Source organism: Ceratotherium simum, chromosome 1 (assembly GCF_057802395.1).
Source record: "Ceratotherium simum simum isolate JZ-2026a chromosome 1, ASM5780239v1, whole genome shotgun sequence".
Lineage (NCBI taxonomy): Eukaryota > Metazoa > Chordata > Mammalia > Perissodactyla > Rhinocerotidae > Ceratotherium > Ceratotherium simum.
Genome location: NC_141900.1, coordinates 64,628,354 through 64,651,131, shown reverse-complemented (window position 1 = coordinate 64,651,131; position 22,778 = coordinate 64,628,354). Strand labels below are relative to the sequence as shown.

The 22,778-nt window shown below is 34.6% G+C and overlaps 1 protein-coding gene across 4 annotated transcripts in view; it reads right to left on the bottom strand.

Moving 5' to 3' along the window:
- The window catches only part of BBS9 (Bardet-Biedl syndrome 9), a 444,049-nt gene that overhangs the window by 235,425 nt on the left and 185,846 nt on the right, over window positions 1-22,778 (bottom strand). For 2 of the 4 annotated variants that reach the window (XM_087429458.1, XM_004418838.3), the window contains exons 10-15: window positions 20,489-20,670; window positions 15,837-15,913; window positions 12,799-12,852; window positions 7,022-7,124; window positions 5,409-5,513; window positions 3,258-3,272 (exon numbers count right to left, since the gene is read on the bottom strand). In XM_087429458.1, coding sequence (XP_087285584.1) covers window positions 3,258-3,272; window positions 5,409-5,513; window positions 7,022-7,124; window positions 12,799-12,852; window positions 15,837-15,913; window positions 20,489-20,670 — 536 coding nt within the window. The remainder of the gene's footprint in view (window positions 1-3,257; window positions 3,273-5,408; window positions 5,514-7,021; window positions 7,125-12,798; window positions 12,853-15,836; window positions 15,914-20,488; window positions 20,671-22,778) is intronic. The other 2 variants (XM_087429462.1, XM_087429473.1) reach the window with 1 other exon arrangement.

The window sequence follows — 22,778 nt, the reverse complement described above, 5'->3', positions numbered from 1 at the left end:
AAAGAACAAGAAAACTGAAACCTATTTTCATTTCTTTCATTTTTAATGAATAGAATAACAGGAAAAAAACGTTTCATCTTCTGACAATTCTGTATATGCACAAAGAAAAGCTATCTTCTATACATTCAACCAAAGCATGAACTAATTGTTCAAACAAAATTTGGCAGTAAATGTTCTTCTAAAACGATAGTGCTAAAACTGTGGCCTCTACTTCACTTGGACCAGGTACTGATTGAATTTGCAATAAAAAAAAAAACTTAATCATGATCAACAACACTGGCCTTATGTCATTGAGTCTATATATTTGAAGATTATTACCCTAAATTTCCAAGAACTCAGAGCTAAAGAAACTGATAGCGTATATATGTTTTCAGATATCAAAACAAACGGATTGCAAGCACTAATAAACCCGAGAAGGGAAATACATTATAACTCAAGTCTCAGTTGTTAGGTCAGTTAATGACAATATCACACACTAAGGCAATGGTCTGCAGTTGCTAAGATTTGTAGAATCCCTCCAGAAATTCGTTTCTCTCCAGGAATTGTAAACCTGTTTCACAGGACATTTGGAAAACATTACTTTGACAAATGATGACACTCGTACTTAATATAACAATTATGGCTATTTTTTAAATGATGGCAGCTTGAAAAGTTTTACCATTAGGGGAAAAAAAAAGAGACTGTGAAATTCTTTAGAAACCAGTTTAAGGAGACCATATCTTTAAAAGGAAAATTACAATGCCAGTATTTTACATTACTTCCCATCAAATTAAAACCCAAGCATTTCAAAATATAATCTCTAGTATTTAGACATGGGGTTTATCAGAGGCACATTTCTATTGAGATTTACATTTTCTTGAGAAATTTAAAATGTAACTTTGGCTACCAAATACTTTCAGCCTATGACTGTATCCAAGAACCTGAAGCCAGGGACACATAGAGGTACGTGTGGGTGTATGCATGTGCGTAGCTGCAATGAGGAAGGCGAGAATTACATGTATTTACAGACTTTTCAAAGTTGCTAGTAGAATAGCTTTCAACTTAGTTGAAAGACCCTAATTGGTCCTAATTTTGCCTACCATCAGCAATATTTTCTCTATGTCGGCAAAACAGTCTCTCTATCTGGCTTATTCAACTTTCTGAGTGTTATGCTTAGAGAAAATAAAAATTTGGTCATTTATAATACTCAAATATTGGCCTACTCATTCATCAGACTGATTTTGTTCTATAGTTTTTTACCAAATATAATCACCCCTTCTTCAAACACTTCCCTTTCTGGCCTACTAGAGGAAATGGATAGTCGCAACTAGTATGGTGCAATTAATCACAAAATTATTTAACACTTAGAGAGAAAATTTTACATCAAAACCACTCCTGACAGAACAATTTTTCCAAGAAGAGAATTCTAATTACCCAAGAGTACCGTATGGCTGTCAAGAGGGAAGCCAAAATGTGCTTTAAAAAAGAGAAAAAAGAACATGAATATCAGAGTAGAGTAACTATATCTATATATTACACTTCTATATAATGCCTTTAGAATTCTTTTCAGGGGCCTGCTAGAGTCATTTCATATTGAAAACAAGGAACCCCAAAGCAGTAGCAATGTCTGGTAGCCAGAACTTCCTCAATCCTTTCCTGTTATGTCTGGCTACGTACTGTGCTCCATCTGCAGTCATGTTTCACACTGCCCATGTCATATAACTTTAATGCAGAAATATTGGAGGATAACTCTTATGGGACAACATAAAACCTTCTTTGCTTCTCTTTTTCCACATGTAAAAGCAGGATTGCTTATCTGCAATACAGACTGAACGGATCAGGCCAATAAAATGGACCAGCCTTTGAAACTTGAAGCCTTGTATGTAAGATCTAAGTAGCACCATATTATTTTCTCGCCTACTAGGTGAAATGGAATTTTTCAACTCTACTCCCTAAAGCTTAATTATAATTTTAAAATATATCATGAGAGATTATTAAAATCGGCTTTAGCTTTGTATTTAAATACTAAAATTTCCATATATTGTGATTTTTTTTCCTCATGTTTTCAGCTAAATTTATAGTAAAAGTGAATAAATTTCTTTCAATAATAACCTTTACTGATTTTTTAAAAGTTAAACAAATCATTTTAATAATAATACGGTAGTTTATAAAATTTAGTGCAAAATCTTATCAGTTATATGTAATCTGGCAAATTAAAATGTACATATTCAATATTAATAATAGGTTATTTTTTAATAACCCAAATTCTAATTTGATAAGTATACTTTATGTTATTAAGCTTCTATTAAATACTTCTATTAAAATATTTCTCATATAAATATATTTTCACCTCCCAGATGCTATGCAGCTCAGGTTGCTGGCATCACCAAAACTGTATGAGTAAATATTGTCATTATTTTATAAGTATTTTATTTATTTAATTATTGCTAATTAATTAATATTGTTACCTAAAATTTATCTCATAATATCTAATAAACTAAGATAAACCACCACATTAAGTCTGTGTCTAGGAGGAAAAATAATTAAAGAAGGATACTTTTAAGAGTGCTCATCATGTACCCTGACACTGCACAATTCAAAGATGAGTACTTGATCCCTGTTCTCAAAGAGCTCAAAATCTACTAGGGGAACCAAAGGAACAAATTTAATGAAATTCATAAAATGATAAGTATTATAGTAGAGTCATAAACAACGGATTTGGGGAAAACAAAATGGGTAACAATCAACACTGACCAGGCAAGTTCAAGCGGTCAGACCCTTAGTGACCTTCACCCACAAATTCTAAACAAGACAAGGAATAGGCCCACAGAATAAGTACTCATGGCACTGATCAGAGAAAAAGGTGGATCTGCTGGGGTATGTAGAAAACAGACAATTTAGAATTCAGCGACAAGCACTCTTTTTTCCTCACTCTTTCTTTATTTTAAGTAAAATAAGAAGAGAGCATACAGGTAAATTACCAGTGACGTACAAAAACAAGTTGTCAATGACATCTTTGATTTTTTTCAAAAATGTCATGGAGCTGGTTTCTTCTTGTGATTCTGAAACAACTAATAATGAATGATGAGTCTCTGTGAGAGGAAACATCTACTATCCTCTCCATGGCAGGATGAAGGCACTGAATCCTCCTAAAGAGGTTTCTACAGTTAAACAAGCAGTCCATAAAAAGAGTTCATTCATGCTATAATACCAATTCAATTCATTGACCAAATTTCAGTTCTGAAATTCATTTTGTTCTAAATTATCTTTTCACTTACCATCAGGATTTCGATCTACCCATCACAGGCAATGCAAAAAGGGGCAGGGGAGAAAAAATGTAACAAATTATCTTTGGTAAAATTACAATACAAATTTAAACACACATCTGCTTAAAAATGTAAATTAAAATATTCAAGATTCTCACAGATGATTTAAATGGCCCTCCAACAAAAATAAGTCAATTCACAATTGAAGAGGATAACATGAATAAATGAAATCTAACAATATATTTGCACTTCCATTCTCAGAAGTCCACAAAAATGTGTTATTCTAGTGTCAATGTGGCAAAAAGTTAAAGATATATGATTTAGCCAAACAGCAAAACAGACTCTAATATGTAAATAATATCAAAAGCATTAAATGAATTGTCAGAAAAAAAGTTGAGTGAAAGGCCAAATATATAATATTAATATTTCCAGTTAGTCTTGTTTACATTATAATTTCAGTTGGTAGATACTACTGTGGAGTAATGTCTCTGTTTTTTGTTTGTTTGTTTGTTTTTTTTTTTGGCTTGTTTTAGTATTCTTTTACTTTTACAGACTGTTTTTACTTTAATTTCTAATTAACTTTCAACCAGTTAATGCCTATGCTCTTTAGTTTAGCAATAATTTATAATATTTTAAATTCTGTCTATAGAAAAGCATAATACCCAAAAATGGTATGTGCAACCATAAGTTTATAGACTGATTTTACAACTCTATAATGTATTTTTAAGCATTGTGTCCACTTGCTATGTAACCCATTTCTCTACTTTAAATTTATTTTCAACCAGTGTCACTATTTTTCCTCAAAAACAAATGAAATAATTAGTTGAATTAAGGCATCAACAATCTCTACAACTGCTATTCAAAGTGTAACAAGAATAAAAAGTATAATGATGCCTATAATTACTGAGATGCTCAATTAATGATAAATGATCTAGAGATTTTAGCCAAATATTTCTTACTTTTTTATTTCACAACTCAAACTTAAAAAGCATTGAAAATTTCAATATTCTTTTCAGAAATACCTAACTAAAAAGCCCATCATTCCTTGACCCCTTATGGAAGTTTTGTATTTCTTTCCAAAGCCAGCATTCTCAAAGCCATTTAAACATAAAATATTTATGTAACCTCAAATTTTGAAAATATACATAAATGGTTAAAGTGGTCACCTCTACTAAAAATGAATTTTTAAAAACAATTTAAAGCAAAATAACTTAAAAAGCAGAAGAAATAGATTTTCAAAACACATAACTAAAGTTATAAAATCATCTCAGAGCATAGAGCTATCAATGCACAAGTCATAAAATTCACTTAAACAAAATAAAAACTACAATTGTTAAAAACATTGCTCAATATGCAAAGTGGGCATCAGTGGGGGAGGGGGAAATGAATACCGTATTTCTAAACCTTTCAAAACTAAGAAAACTGTATAGAAATGTTTAAAAAACACAAATGCAACATTGCTAAAATACCCTATTATAGTTACAGTATGTTTAAAAGTTTTTTTTAAAAAAGTAACAATTAATTATGCTTATTCTACCAATCAACTGATTTTCAAACTGTTACCAGGAAGAATTCACTACACAGGACAATAAAACTATAAAATTGGACCCAACTAAGTTGAAATTTATAATAATTGAATCTCAACTGAACTAAAGATAACTTTTTTAATCTAAAGAGTTTCTTGAAAAAATATAGATCAAATTTTAGTAGATCCGTTCTTAAATATTTTAACATATCAGATACTGGAGTTTTATTTAGTCACTAAGGCAGTCTCTGGAAACTGAATATTGCCTTAATGTCAGAGTAATCCATAACAGTCTTTCTCACTAATTCAGATTAGTCTTTTCTCTTTAGTTCAAATAAGTGAAGTCAGACTAAATACCATCCTTCTAATGGAAATAAAAATATATCATTTTTGCTATTAATTGAAAAGATAGAATCAAACATATGTGGAAATCAGCTAAATAGATATCACTATTTATTCATAAAACATAAAAGTAATTTTGGCATACAATTTTATAACACCAGAAAAGAACATTTTTTCATATAATAATATTTTACAATGTGTTTTCTCATCTTAAACATTTAAACATTTAACTCATCACTCCAAAAATTTTAAAGGAGTAATTAGGTTTGTAAATTCGTGAACAATTGTATGTTTACCTGTTGGTCTGGAATAAGAAACAACAGCATTTCCTTCCAATTCAGGTGGCATATAACTTCCTTTTAGATAAACAGAAAAGGCTACTGTTCTAGTCATCTCTGGTGCTATAAGCAATGTAAAAGGAAGATAAGTTATGTAATTTTGGACAATTATTATTAACAACAGTTAAAATTAGGCATACACCACATGCCAGCTACCATCCTAAACACTTTACATGGATTAACTCATTTAATCCTCACAATAACCCTATAAGGCGGGTATTATTATTGGCCCATTTTTTTGTGCATGAGGAAACTGGCTACAGAGAGATTAAGAAGCTGGCCCAAGGTCATACAGCTACTAAAGAGCTGGGAACTGACTCCAGAAGAAGGGCGCCTAACATTCTACACCACCGCTTCTCTTTACTCAGATGAACAGGCAGCATAAACAGAGAAAAAGGTACACAAAATGGCAAGAGAATTGGGGGGAGAAGGGACAGTACTTTATCAAGGCTAGAACACAAACTGCAGGGGAAGATGCAAGGGGAGGGGATTGGATATGGATGTAACTACAACTTCAGTGATTTAGCAGATCATGCATAGCCTTCTATATTCATGTATTTGACCTCCCATTTGCATTAGAGAGCCTTAAGATGTTTTTAAATGGAAAAATAAAAATAAATTAGAATGTGTTCTAGAAAGACAAATTGGAAGTATTGTGAAAAATTAGAAAATAAAGTGAGAATCCAATGGTTGGATATCACTTACAAGGTTACTTCAACCATTCAACCATTCATTCACTCATTCAGTGAATAATTATTGAGTTCCTACTATCTGCCACGCACTCAGCTAAAGGTTGGTTTTACAAAGGCAAAAAAGAGAGATATGTCCTTGACTTCATGAACAGGAGACAGGATCCCTAGCTGAACAGCAGCAGTAAACAAAGAAAGAAAAAGACTTGAAAGATAATTCAGAAATTATTTTAACAGGACTAATGACAACTTGGATGTAAGTGGTAGGGGATGAGAGATTCTATTCAAAGAAATCTTACTAAAAGTTGCCATTTACGACTTGTCTACTATTTTGGGCACTATCAGATATCTTACACAGATTCATTTTCTAATTAAATCCTCAAATGAAGTCCTTCAAGACAAGTATCATTATCCCCTTTTTGCAAATTAAAAAAGCTGAGGCTCCAAATAATTACTAAAGAAGCTTGCCCAAGGGTACACATCCAGTGAGTGTCAGAGCCAGGATTCAAATTCAGGCCAGACTCCAAGGCCAATATTCTTTCTTCAAACATTACTGATTCAATAAATAGCTCACTAGAGAAACACCAATAAAGAAAGCCTTCCAAATTATAGTAATTAAATACAAGTACAGGTCCATCTAGTTAAGGAAAACACTTGGAAATCTGTAATTACTTCAACTCAACAACCATTCATTGAATGTCCACTCTTGATGCTTGGAGGGAAAACATAAGCAAGACAACATAATCATTGATTTCAGGAAGATACTAGTCTCACCATTCAGGCAAGAAATATAGCCATGAAATAAACACACTAATAAAAAATTTTTTTAATTAAAAAAAATCTCACACCATGATAAACTTTAAGCTATGACAAAACATTTACCCATAAATTCAAAGGTGAAGTGATCACAAGTCAACACTAAAGGTGGTTGCACATAGACTGATAATTTGGCTTTTTGCAACACCACACGATTCTGTAGTGTGACCTAAGGAAACAGAAATTGTTATTAATAGAAAATTAAATTTCATCCAAATTGATAGAATTGCACAACTAATTAAAAAATTACTAGCAAATAAAGAGGAAATATTATCTGAGAAAAAATAATTTAGGCGTAGAACATAAAATTAACATAAGTATTAGATTAAAATGTTCTATCCAGTTAGAAACCAGGCCAAGGAGTTGAACGGACTTTTCTCCAAAAAAGATACACAAATGGCCAACAAGCACGTGAAAACATGCTCAATATCTTTAGTCACTATGAAATACAACTTAAAACCACAATGAGATAGTACTACACATCCACTAAAATGCTATAATCAAAAGGACAGACAAAAATAGGTGTCAGCAAGAACGTGGAGAAACTAGAACCCTCATATATTGCTGGTGGGAATGTAAAATGCTACAGACACTCATGAAAATAGCTTGACAGTTTCTTTAAAAATTAAATATAAATTTAGCACATGACCTCCCAATTCCATGCCAAGAGAAATGAAAACATATGTCCACCCAAAAACCTGTATGCAAATATTCATAGCAGCATTATTCATAATAGCCAAAAGTAGAAACAACCTAAAAGTCCGTCAACTGATGAATGGATAAACAAAATAAGGTATAACCATACAATGAAATGTTACTCAGTAATAAAAAGAAATGAAGTACTAACACATGCTACAACACGGGTAAACCTTGAAAACATTATGCTAAGTAAAAGAAGCCAGTCACAAAGAACCACATATTGTATGATTCCATTTACATGAAGTGTCTGGAATAGGCAAACCTATAGAGAAATAAAATCGATTAGTAGTTGTTTAGGGATAGGAGGAGGCAGAGAGAGGGGAAGGGAAGTGGAAGTGACAGCTAATTGGTATTGGGTTTCCTTTAGGGGGGAAAGAAACATTCTAAAATTAAATCATGGTGATGGTTGCACAACTCTGCAAATATACAAAAATCATTGAATTGTACACTTTAAATGAGTGAATTGTAAGGTATGTGAATTATATCTCAACAAAGCTATTTAAAAATGCTCTATCGGGCCAGCCCAGCGGTGTAGTGATTAGGTTCGCATACTCCACTTTGGCAGCCAGGGGTTCGAGGGTTCGGATCAGGCGCGGAACTACACACCACTTATCAAGCCATGCTGTGGCAGCATCCCACATATAAAATAGAAGAAGATGGGCACAGATGTTAGCTCAGGGCCAATCTTCCTCAGCAAACAGAGGAGGATTGGCAACCGATGTTAGCTCAGGGCTAATATTCCTCACCAAAAAAAAAAAGAAAATATGCTCTATCAAAAGCAAAGAAAAAATCTGCCCTTGTGGCTGGTAAATAATTATGCCACGAAATATCATATGTGTTCATTCTTCTTTTCACGTATAGAGGTGACATTATGAGTTATTTATCTTATCCAGTATCGGTATATTACCTTTTGCACAAGTTAATTATTCTCTAAAGATTTCCTTACTAGGTGGATATTTACTAGTCTAGACACATATCAAAGCACTACATTTTCTTCCATGGCTTAACACAAAAAATATATGACATAACTAATGCTAGAAAATATCAAAGAATGGCAATATTGACTGCTGCATTTCTAAGCTGGTTGCATTTCCAAACTGGTGCTTTTGCTTGATGATGTTAAGAAAGCCTTCCCACACCAATTAGAATCAATAGCTAAGAATTCTGGGGTAACAGTTTGCCTGAGAAATAGGGTGGATATGGGTAAAGAAGGCCAGGACTTCTCTCACTCCCCCTGAGGAGGAGCGTCAGTAGAAACCATCAGGCCCAAGGATCTTTACTGGGCCACAGCGCCAAGGGGCATCATTTTCAGGCTATCAAAGAAAAAGCTTAGAGATCTGTCTTCCATTAGGCACATTCTCTCTTTGGATTTTGTCTCCTAAAAGTCCCAACCTCTTTGAACAGTCTCCTTTGGATGAGTTCATCCACATGGCTAGTGTGGTAAGCCAGACTTATCACAGTCGCCTGCCCAGGCAGGATTGCTAGACCAACCGAGTCACAATCTCTAGGGGCAGACCTCGGTTTTGGTATTCTTATAGCTCCCCACGTGATTCCATGTACAACCAAAGTTGAGAACCACTCTTCTGTAGGGCACCTTTGCTATGGAGCAGTTCAATCTAGTTATTAGATTCTAGTATGTGAGACAGATACATTTCTTTATTAACTGACATAATGTAAGGGCATACATATTTTTATTAAAGTAGCTTTGAATTTTCTCTTAAGTAAAAGGCATGTATCACCTATTCCTTAATTATATATTTGTACACATATACTATGGAGAGAAAAACAATATACAGAAATATACAACTGGCCCACAAACATTATATACATATAATTAGATTCAGTAAATGGCTCGTATTAATTTTAAGTGATATGGGTATTCTGTACACCTTAAAAATAAGTTAAACTAAAGATTTTGACTTGTAAAGTAAAATTTTTAAAGGACAACTATTGATGCAAATAAATACAATAAACACAGCAAACGAACAATGAATCCTTGATTTTACTTTGTAAGCCCTGGGAATACATGGGGGAAATCGACATGCCACAAACAAAGCTTTCTTAACAATGTCTGACCATTATAAACAATATAATACCAGGGGCTGGCCCGGTGGCACAAGCAGTTAAGCGTGCACTCCGCTGCAGCGCCCTGGGGTTCGCCGGTTCAGATCCCGGGCACGCACCGATGCACCGCTTGCCGAGCCATGCTGTGGCGGCATCCCATATAAAGTAGAGGAAGATGGGCATGGATGTTAGCTCAGGGCCAATCTTCCTCAGCAAAAAGAAGAGGATTGACAGATGTTAGCTCAGGGCCGATCTTCCTCACAAAAAAATTAAAATAACAATATAATACCTTTTTAGTAAAACCCTGATGCTAATTATGGGAAGAAGAAACTACACAAGCACCACAACTGATATTCTTTCACATAGCTAGTCCACTAAATAAACAGGACACAATTTAAATATTTTACTATTAATAATAATACAATGCTAGTCTGCACATATATTTTAAAATAAAATTAGTAATATTAATGTTAATAATCATTAGCAGCTTCCTATATTCATGGAACCATGCTAATAAATTATTTATGTGTATTAACTCATTTAATCTTCACAACATTGTAAAACAGGTACTATCACCAAAGAACATTTTACAGAAGAGAAAACTGGCTCAGAGAGGCTAAATAACTTGCCCAAGGCCACTCTGATTATAAGTGGAAGAACCACGGTCTAACTTTTGTCTTCCAGCCCATGCTCTTAATCAACTGTGGTTAAGTCTCAACACGACTTTCCAAATGAAAAAGTATCCCATTTCACAGTTTTAAAATAGAGGTTCAGAGAAGCCAAATAACATGCCCAAGACCCTCAAGCTAATATGTGCAAGAGAGTTAAAAACTATGACCAGGAACTCTCATAAGAGCTCAGTTTTAAAAGTGAAAATGAAAAATCCTTAAGGTAGTAATAAGCCATTCGTAATAGAGCAGACATTCTGACTCTGCCTGGCATAACGATGTCTACTTAGACAATAATTGCACAATTTTACATTGTTACAAGAAGTGTTTGTGTTTGGTTTAGATGCACGATCGTGATAGCTCTCACACACAGATTTATTGAACCCCAACAATGGGTTAGGCACTTTCAAATGTGAATCAAGGAGATGTATAACGAAAATAACTCTAGTAACAAAGAAGAGTTGTGTTTGAGCCAAAGAAAGAGTTCAAGACTTGGCAAGATCATAAACCTCATATTTCAAAAGAAAAATAATTATAGAATATTAAGTGGAAAATATAAAACAATAATATCAGAATTTTCCATGCTATTTTCTGCTTCTAACAAAATGAAATATGATCCTTAGGAAATAGAATATCAAATTTTTATCCTAGATATATAAACATGATTCCAAAGGCCAAGTATTAACAACCACTCTGCCTTGGTTGCCTGGAATAGATGGTCACGCATCATGCACACATACTCAAGGTAGCCACATCTTCATTCATTTGGAACAGATGGAAAAATTTTCTCAATTAACAGGATTTATTACGATGGAAACTTGCATGGTTATATATCTTGGCTGCTGTTGTTATAAAAGGCTATAAGGAGAGATTTATAACAGAAATTTGTATAGAAACTGTCAGACAGAATCAGGAAGTCATTGTGTCTGCTGTGTAAGTCCAGCTGATTCTATGCAACCCTTGTGTGTTGCACTCTTTCTCATGCTCTTATAATGGCAATAAGGAAGAGAGCTGTGACCTAGTGATTCTCAAATATAGTAAATTCTACTAATGAAGGGGAATTTTCCAGTAGTGTCATGCCATCGTTTTAAGGTGGCTATTACATATGAAAGCCTAAGAACTGCATGGAAGGGAAAGGGGTGCTTACTTATAGCAATAACTAGTAGTTAGGGGAAAAATTAGCATGATCAACGTTATCTGGGTTAGGTACCAGATTTCTTTTTGCAATTTATAGTGTGCTCCTGAATTATTATGTGTATGTGTCTCAACAATATCAGTAGATAGATATAAAAGAGGTTTTCCTACACTAAAATCTACAGATCATTCCTGGAACTCTGCATGTTTTTTTTTTTCTTAAGTGTTTGATTTCTTGCCACTAATGCTTTTCCAGACTCAGAAGTATTAATGAGATAGAGCCTTTGATTGGATAGTGGGGAGGGAAACTGGGGAAAGATCACCCTTGTTTCCAGTGGCAAGAATCCAAAAAAATTAGCTTAGGACACTGTTATAAGATTGGGCTCCCTTCAGCTTCTACCAAAGATCCCTACACTTGGGCCACCCGCTGGGTCCAGTGTAAGCGAACACAATTGGTAAAGCCTGGTGCCCTGTCAAGCTCCTCCAAGGACAGCAGCCCATAATCTAAGAAAACATAAAGGCCCGTCCAAGTTTTGACTATGAGAATCGCCAAGATCCACAACGTTTCCTGGCTCCAGGGTCCGGGCAGTGATAAATATTTTCAGCTTAATAATGTGCTGACTGATTACCACACTTTAATCTAAATGCCTTGAGAGGGTTCTACATTTGAGTTCTAGTTCTAAAATTCTACAATGACAGGACTAAAAATCTTAACCCAAACCACATCCTTCATATTCTATTTTTTTAGGACTATCTGTCACTACTCTACTTGTGGCTTCTTCATTTAATATTTTCTTGCTTTAAATACATCCATTTAAAGCTAATGTTATGGCAGATAGATGACTGGGAATTCTTTTCAAACACACACATAATCATACATCGAAGAAAGATATTATTAACATTCATATGATTCTCCAATATATGTATGATGCTGCAATCAACTGGTTGGTCTGTTACGAATGGTGATGATACAATTCCTTTAGCATATTTAAAATGCTAATTTTGCTTCTGGAAAAAAGACCCTACAACATACTACATATTTAAATAATGGTAGGAATGAGTCATAACAATTGTTTATATTGTATACATATTGCTATAAATGCAATTATCAGCTTTATATTTGTAGGAAACAATGAAGATTATCTATTCACTACCCAAGGCCAGGGAAATCTTACACATTTCAAGTGTTTGTTTTACATTTCATAAGCTACTTATAGGGTGACAACAGTGACAGATGTGATGAAATGTGTCGTATTGTTTGCAACCATGGTACAATACCTTCACTGTGACTGAAGGGACAAGGTCAGTTCCCACTTCAACATCAGTAGCTTGCTGTAAACAGAGAATTGAGAAGAGAAGGAAGAAAAGAATGGTTTCAAAATTACATGTCAATGAGTGAACACAAGGGGTGTGATATATACTTCCCACCACCAAAATAGGGAACTAACTATAATGGATTTTTCACTCAAATGACAGACTAAGAGTCAATGTGGCTTTTTGGATGTCTTCGTCTGGAAAGTCATGAGCTAATGTTAAAAAACCTATCACCCAAAAAACGGGAAAAAAGGTCACCTATTTTATTATTAACTACTCTATGGCCAAACTTACTTAAAAGTTGAAACTAATTAATTCTATTAACTCGTCCTTTATGTTATATAGAAGAAGGCCTCCTTGTATTTTCTAGATAAACATTATGTCATTCTTTTAGGTCCTTGTATTTTCAACTTGCCAAAGGTACATTTTATTCTGATTAATAGTATGTATCTAAGACATGTAACTAATGACATAAAAACTGTCCACCTAGAAAATAAAATGAAAGTAGGAGTATATTTTTTTTAACTAGCACATATCATAAACTAGTTCACTCTTTGAGCATCAGCCTAGGTTACCTGGTCCTACCTCTTAAACAATTCAGAATATAACATAATTGAGCAAACACTTCCTTAAAATTTGTAACTTATTTTTTAGAGTGGTAGATTGAGAGGAAAAAATGCTCCCTCTATGACAGAATAAGACCAAGGGGTAACATATTTTCTAATAATACCCATATGGATTCCTGGGGAACAATTAAGATCATAAAGTCTCTATCCAACCAATGACTAGATCCATTGTGCCTTAAGTTAACCTATTTGAAATTTTTTTACTAAGAAAAGCTAAGCCATTTCTAAGCAATGGGGATTGTTATGATGTAATGGACATCAGCATAATTAAGAGTTGGAAGATTCATGTCCTATTTATGACTCCATAGGAAACCATATACAAACTCCGATCCAACTTCTCAATCAAGAAGATAGGATAGCAATGTTTGTCTCTGCTATAAAAGATCCCATTCTAATATAAATTATATTGTTTTTTGGATGTGTGCTTTCATAATAATGATTCAAAATAAAATATTAAGTCAGGCTTTTGCTCTGGTATTACCTAAAATCCAGGAAATGTTTTATAGTTAACTGTCCATGGATCTAGAAGAGAAACCAACATCTCCTGTTTCCTGCTCTTTTCAATCCATGTCTAAACACCTAGACACTTCAAGGACAACAGTCCTTTAGGAACATAAAATTATAGCCAGAGAGAAATGGCTATAGGAAAACACTATGGCACCACAGCCACATAAATCGTTGGGCTAATGTTTTCCAATGGGATGAATACGATACTCTCAAGAATCTCTTAAGAAGGAAAAAATAGTAAGACAGGGAAAATGAAGCTGGAAAAAGACACCTAGTAAAGAGGAAACAGCACTCCAGGTTACCAATAGGGAACTATATATTACAATACAGTGCTATTACATAAAGCTTTGACCCACAAAGATCAAAAGTTGCTAAAGAACAGAAAGGGAATTCCTCATTCCAAATGGCCTATGTTTAAGAGAACCTAGGAAAAATTATATAAGTTGCCCAAAGGAAAAAAAGAATCATTTCCAAGGCAAGAAAATGTGTGTACATTTGTCAGCTAACTAAGCAGAAATGTTCCACTCAGACTACACCCTTCAGGTAGAGTGAGAAATGGTGTGTGCTGAATGACCAATGTTTCAAACAGTGCCTCTACTATGTGACTCAGTTGAGTGAACGTTTCTTTCATATATAGTCCTATTTTTTTTAAGTATACCCAACTTACTATACTATGGCAATGTTAATGTAATTTTTATCACAACTTGAGTTGGCTCTTTATGCTAAGATTAACTTTTGAAAACTTATGACAACTACTTACTATATTATGCTCTAACTCCAAATATGGGAGTCATTTCCTAGGCAAAATTACATGACATGAAGTCCAAATACAGTAAAACCAGTGAATTCAATCACTGCCTAAATTGATAACTTTTGGAACAGACACAGATAAATTTAATAGATTTTGCCCAAACTGCAAGCAGTAACCAGTCATAATCTAACAAGTGCTTATAGAAGACTAAACAAGGAGATGGGGTAACATAACCAAGGACAGACCCCTTTCATCTTTCTTCTTTCTCAGCTTTATTTATTCATTCACAGAGCAAATATATATTGAGCACCCATTATGTGAAAGACACCAAGGATATGGCAGTGAATGAGACAAGCAGTAGAATGAAAGTGGTGGTGGTGGTGGTGGTGGTGGTGATGATGATGATGATGATGATGATGATGGAAATACTAAAGTATAATTTTATTACTATGATTATGCTGGTTAATTATAACAATTCAACAAACTAGATTCTATTATTATTCTCATTTTAATTCTTATCATTATCATCTTTATCTTTATCATCTTATCATTATCATCTCATTTCTCATCATTAGATAAGAAAATTGAGACTAAGAAAATTAAATACCTTGCCCTGGGTCACACAGATAGAAATGGGGGAAAAGTAATTCCTGGACCGATTGTTTACTTTTAAACTACCCCTTGACCACAACCACCATAATGTTTTAAAGACTGTAAATTATCAAACGCTGAGCTAGGCCTTTCATAAGAAACATTATCTCATTGAAACTGCAACAAAAATCTTGTGGGATCAGTATTATTCCTCTGCATTAGGATTATCTCAATACTCTGGTACTGAAAAAGTTAAAAAACAAAAAAGTAGATTCAGAATAATGGCAAGAACTCCTTCTACTCTTCCCCCTCCCTTCCCTTTTTTTAGACAGAAATCCTGCCTAAGGAACTCCTTACGACACTAAAAGGCTAAAAATGTATTTTTTAGATAGTAACAAAGCCTAAAACTTGTTATCCTCCCTAAAGTTTCTATCTGGAGGCCCAGAATTTAAACCAATACATTCTGATCCTAATTCATCAGAGTCCACCATATCATAAACCCTTTTAAAGTCTGCAAATATACCTACAGACACTGAATCAAAGTTAGGAGAAACCACGGCAGAAACTTTCAAGTCATCTTCTTTCTCAGTCATGGGCCAAACACCTGTAATTTAAAAAGAAAAAAAAAAGATATTTAATCATAAAGTAGACCTGCTGTATACAGTTTTTTTAAGGTTTACCTATACCGCATATCAAAAAAACCCATAAACATACTCAGAGTTTGAAAAAACTAATACATTACAGAATTAGAAGCTTTCTGCTAATTCTTCCCCCTCTACGATATTATAAAGAAAAATAGGGTCTCTTTCCAAAGGTATTAGCCAAGATGTAACCCACTGACTGACCAGTGTTGAGAATTTCAATACCCTCTTCTTAACTACTGGTAGAAGCCCAAATTAGTACAACCCGTTTGAAGAGAAGTTGGCTAAAACTATCAAAATATAAAACGTACATATCCTGTGACCTAACAATTCCACTCCCAAGCATTTATCTGATACTTGCAGATGTGCCCAAGGAGGTTCTCTGCTGCTGGAAGTTACCAAAAACAAAAACGAAAACAATCTAAATCTATATTTCCATGAACAGGGAAATGGTTAACTAAATTATGGTATATCCATACTGCGCAATGGTCCAAGGTTCAAAGCTGTATGTGAGAGTGCCATCCATGGGGCCGGCCTGGCGGCGTAGCTGTTAAGTTCATGCTTTCCGCTTCGGCGGCTGGGATTTGCCGGTTCAGATCCTGGGCACGGACCTACTCACCACTCATCAAGCCATCTTGAGGCAGCATCCCACATAGAAGAGCTACAACTCTACAACTATGATACACAACTATGTACTGGGGCTTTGGGGAGAAAAAAGAAAAAGAGGAAGATTGGCAACAGATGTTAGCATAGGGCCAATCTTCCTCAAAAAAAAAAAAGAGTGCCGTTCATCTTTCTACACTGATATGAAAAGAATTCCAAGATTGGCTGATTAATAAAAAAAAAAAAAAAGCAAGATGTAGTACAATGTGTCTAATATGCACATATTTGTGTAAAAATAATTACAAATGAAAATTTTCTTAAAGAATACACAAAAACTCTTGATAAAGGTTACCTTTAAATAATCTAGTGGAACTAGGATCTGGGGTTTACTCTTTTAGTACTGTTTGAATTATTTTCCCATATCCATGTTATTGTCACAACCTAAAATTTCAGAATTAAAAAAATATTTATAGTGCATAATGAGATATTATGAACAAGTGACAGAGATCTTAAATAAATAAGAAAGATAAATAATATTTATGCACATATATGTGTGTATATATGCAGATATATATATATGACAGACTACCGGCTGCCCACCTAACATTCGTTCTTCCCCCCTCCTTCTTTGTGGCAGAGCCCCAACACTGTTGAGGCATTCTCCTTCTTCTCAAAGTCATTGGATTGGTCAAATCCAATCATGGTAATTCCGTTCCCTTGACTATTTGTTGTTTTAGGCATGAGCATGGGGCTTAATCCTGGCAGATGGGATGTAAGGGAAGTTGGGAGTGGAGAGGGCTGGCACATGCTTCTGGAAAAGCTATTCCTCCCTAATAAAAGAGGAGACTTGGGAGAAATCTCTCTCTTCTTCCCTGGATATCATATTTGCACATAATGCCTGGAACTGCTGCAATCACCCTGCGACCCTGAGAGGAAACATCCCACACACACTGAGGATGACTAACTGAAAATATGGAAAGCACTTGGATGATGCCACATGAATCGGCTGTCTCACAAAGAGAAGAACTGCCTACAGTTGCCATCAGGCATTCCCACCAATACTGCACTATTTAGAACAGGAATTTCTATAACTTACTTAGAGAGAATACAAAAGGCTGCTCATTGTCCACTCAATAACCATTCTTCAGTTCTTCTTTACTAAAAGAAGCCCAATTTTATTCTAAGCAACAAAGTGTTCAGCTAAAACACAAAATTTCCCAGTCTCTTTTGCAGCTTGGAGTGGCCAGTGAGACGTGAGTAGAAGCTGCTCAGGGTGTGGCTTCCAGGAAAGATCCTTAAGGGGGCTGACAGCTTGCAGATGTGAAGGCAGGAGTTCCAGAAGCTATCTTGGACCAATAGATGGCCCTGGGAGAGAAGGAATCAGAGTCCCTGACGACAGTGGAACTGCCAAACCAACCCTGGACTGTCCACTGCTGGACTTCTTTTCCATGAGAAAGAAATAAACTTCTGCTTTGTTTAAGCCACTTTATTTGGGTATTCTGTTATACGCAGCCAGACATAATCCTAGACAACACACCTTCCAACAAGGTCACCAAGCACAAATGTTTCTAGTACTCAATGGTAGTCAACTTAGTTATCCTAGACATATTTCAAATGGAGTGTAGACTATCATTTATATGCCCATGTCTTACTGCTCTCTTTTCCTTCCTGAAGACACACTGTGTGGGAACCTATCTTGATATCGTACTCATTCCTTCACACCCACTCCAAGTAGAGAACATGATCAATTGTCTAAATCACAAGGAAATTCCATCTTTGAGAGCACCTACTGACAAATGTTGTTGACTACTGGTAACAGAAATGCTAGGCAGGATTCACGCTAATGAGTTGAGTATGAAAAGCCTCAAAATCCATGAGCCATACAGAAATTATTACTATAATTTCATGCTTACAACATACATTCCTCATATAACTTACACACATAAAATCAGCTTCAAAAACACTTTTATTACAGCATATAATATACACCATGTGTACAACAAAATGTACTCTTTAAATTGGCTTTAAATTTTGCTGTAACTCTTGCTTTGAAGAAATAAAAAAAGCTTTAAGTACTGAACATAACCCACACGACTGTTAACTTTTTTTTGCAAGTTAAAGTCTCTGTACTAAAATAAGTGGCATTTAAATGAATAATGAGGTCATCAAAAAGTTCAGAGTTTTAACTTTCAGAATCTTCTGTAATGAAATGATTTGAAGCATTTACATAATTACAGGTATTTTAATAAACAAGTATACCACGATTTTATAAGGGTAGAGAATACTAAATTTTTTTCTATATCTAATAATGAAATACTTTAAAAGTCTATCTTTTTTAAAAGTTTCTCTTTGTTTCTTTTTTAGGAATAAAACCAAATGATAGTGGCATAGAAGGGGCAGCGGACTTCAAATATTAACTAAAATTTCAGGTTATATAAATAATGAACTCTGCACCCAAGTCAATGGGTACTTCCCTAGCTGAATTAGCAGTTATTTCAAGATACACAGAAGGATCAAGGTAATGACAAGTAAAACAGCCTAACCCTTTTCACCCAAGGGCATCACTATGGCCACCAAAAAATAACTTTTAGCTGTAAGGGATTTTTCTGAGAAATGTTTTACACAATAAAGTGCTAATCAAAATGTCATTAGCACATTGTTTATGGAAAGGGCAAAAATCTCAAGACACAAAATTTGGAGTGAAAAGCCACATTAAGTTTATTTAACGAACTCTGGAAATTTCATGTTTCATATATATGCCACTGTTTCCCAATTACATTTTTAAATGACAAAATGAGATTTATAATTAAATTAATCCCAAAAACACAAAATGGAAAATGGTATATTCTGATATGACACATCCAATTTTAACCACTCTATTTGACAGGAAGGTATTGACAACAAATAGCTTTTTGAGTAATTGGAGGTAAAGACCTAGGTTTCACTGGTTTACTTTCAAAACTTTCTAAGAGAATGTGTGAAGCCAAAGTATAATAATTTTATTTTAATATTCATATTTTTTAAATATATTATCTAAATTCCTCTGAATCTTTCTTGGTAACATAGACTCAAAAATACATAAATCTAGTAAAGTGATTGGACCAGGATTAAGATTGGCTCTGTTGTTTTGGTTGGCTTTTGATGCTCTGCTTCTTTTATTATTCCTACTTGTTTTAACATTACTTTTATGTGAGAATAGTCCATATTTTTTCTCATTAAAAAAATACTTTACCTGACCCTGAGAAGAGAACTTGAAGTAATGCTTTTCACATGTCCAACTCAAACTGCAGGATTGGTGTTTTGTTTCTCCTTTTAATTTACAATAAAATTATACCCTTGTGAATCCCAAAGTAAGATAATATTGAGTTATTCAAAACTCAGGAACTGAAAATATCATCAGCCTCTGAGTCATTAGAAATCAGCATACCGCAGGCTATACTCCGTTTGGACGGCTAATTAACTACAAACATAAATTACATCACTAAGCTGCAAATAACTACATTTTTAGTGACAAAGTGGTAACTCATGCATTGCTATGGTTTCTTTTAAAAGAAGCAACTAAAATTTTTTCAGGGATATTACAAGTTAATAAATGACCATTCTAAAATTTAATGTTCTTCTCAAGGCCTGAAATCACTAGCCAAAGAAGTACTTGTTTCTTTCTTCAAGTTTAAAGAAAAAAACTAATAGTACTGTCCCTGAAACACACTAACAAAAGCATTACCTTAAATAGGACATATTTTTCAGAAGCTATAAAATATAAATTAAGGACAAAGACTGTGTGCTAAAGAGCAACACTGTTTTTACAAATATGACTTTAATTAAGCTTGGGGGGGTAATTAACTAATACATACAAAACATTATCCATAAATAAAATAATATGAATTTTACAATGAATACTAAAATCAAATAACAAAAAGTTGCAAATGAGATACCTTGTGATTTATTAACATCTTTGATGATTTTCTGAAGTTCTTTCAATTCTATATCAAGTTCGTCATAGTTTAGTTCTCTAGATTCAACTTTTGGAGCTTGGAATAAAGAAGGATCTGTCCCCAGGTATGAGCACTGCAAGTGACCATCATCACTCAGAGTAACAATCACTCCCTTTAAATCACTACAATAAGGAAGAGAAAATGAGACATAATTAAAATTTTCAGTGCATTTTGGCTTGACCAACTACATTTTTATTCAATTCAGCTTTAACATACCATTAAGAAAATGACTACATATCTATTTCTAAAGTTTTATACCAAAGACTTAACTCAAATGTTTCCAACATCATTTACATTTATAGAAGTACTCCCAATGTTATGATTCATTACAGGAGGAAAAAAAAACCTTAATAATTGTTACAATAGCTGCCATTTTGGGGGACCTAACTACATGGCAAATCCTGCTCTAAGAGCTTTTCAAGCACTGTATCATTTAATCTTCACTCTAGCAACCACTTAGCAGATTCATAATAAGCATGTGAACAACACTTGCAGAGCTACAATGGATCAAGAGCTGGGCTGCTGCCTGGGGAAGACCAAGGTTGAGGCACAGGATCAAAGACAGGACAATCCAGGGGAATGGCGAAGAAGGTTAGCAGAGTAAGCCCTGGGAAGCCTTGAAGAGAAATGTGCACCCCACTCTTTTCCTTTTCCTTCTCTCTACCTTTGCGACCCACGTTTGCCCTCTTTCCTCAGGTCCACCCACCATGGCTTCCTTCACACACACACCTACTCAAGTAGCTCTCTGGTATGTTCACTCTTTCCCTTCACTCTTCGATATAAGTTTTCCATTTTCTCATTTAGTAGCTCTTTCTCCATCATTCATCCTGATTATCTCTTTTCCTCCCCATCTTTTCACTCCTCCTTCTCTTTTCCTTATCTCTGCTTTATTCTAAAAACTAGCCATAATATATATTATAGATAATTTTAGCATACCATTTTTAAAAATAAAACTTGTATGTTTTACTGAACTTGCTATAAAAAGTAATAGAGATAAACACTATTTGCTTCCTCCCTAGCTTTCCCAGGAGAAAAAAAATTCAACATTGTCTTAAGTCATTTTGAGCTGATACATAATGAATTTGTTCATTTGTTTTTGTTTGTTATGTTTTCTAGTGGCCTTTGATTTAAAAAGGGGGGGGGGGGATTTCCAACCCTGTCCTAAAGATTAAATGTTAATCAAAAATAACAGAAAATGTGAGAGAGAAAAGAACTTGAAAAAAATGGTGCTATTTATCTGAAGAAAAGGAGATAGGGCATATAAGGGTCTAGGCCTTATTCAGAATGAATAAGAATTTTCAAAACTCCCCAATTTTGGGTCATGGCAAGTGGTCAGCTCATTAATCTAAAAGCTCAACTTGGTTGACAGTAGATACCTATCATTGCTCAATCCTTCCCATAAGGTGGCCACCAGCATCCACTGCCTTCAACACAACATTCCTCACACACTTTCTCCAGGGCTTAGGCACAGTCAGTACCACATAACCCTGTGGTACGACTTCAGAGAAATAAAAAATAGATTGATATCACTGATCCAACAGCTAAAGATCTAGACTAGGAGTCAGGGGACTTGGGTTCTAGCTCTGACTTTGCCCCTATACAGCTGAGTCAACTTAGGGAAGTCTTCCTAAATGTTCTTTATCTCTAAAACGAGATGAGACTAGATGATCTCAAAGGTCTTGAAGTTTCATAAATTGGTTCTGTCAATCTAGCTCAGAAAATGAGTACTCCCAAAATGAAATTATTTTCCTAAAATAAAGTGTGAAAAGTGACCCATAGTACCTCTGGGCTTGACCCTTTCTTTGCAGGCAACTGAAGCCACCTAGTGGCCATGGAAATCCTAACTTACAGCTCTGACAAGACCATTTCAAGAGGGTAAAGCTCTGTCCCCTCTGAGTTGTGATTGTAGTCTGTTCCCCATTCCACCCAGCCCCACCAAGGTCTGGGAACCCAGTGAGTCCTCAAGAAACTCTAGGACACTAAAGGGCAGATCTTTGGCTGGCTTCTCAGAGAATGTTGGGATCATCGGTTCTTTGAATCCAGAAGAGTATTTCCATTTCATCTTCACCCTTTGAGTGGCCCATAATATAGGAAACCTAACACGACCCAATACAAGTATCCTTCACTATCCAAATTTATTTGGTCTTTGAGTTGGATAGCTTATTATTGAATCAGTTTCATTCCATCGTTTTAGACAGCAAATAGCAATAATTTAGACACAAGGGAATTA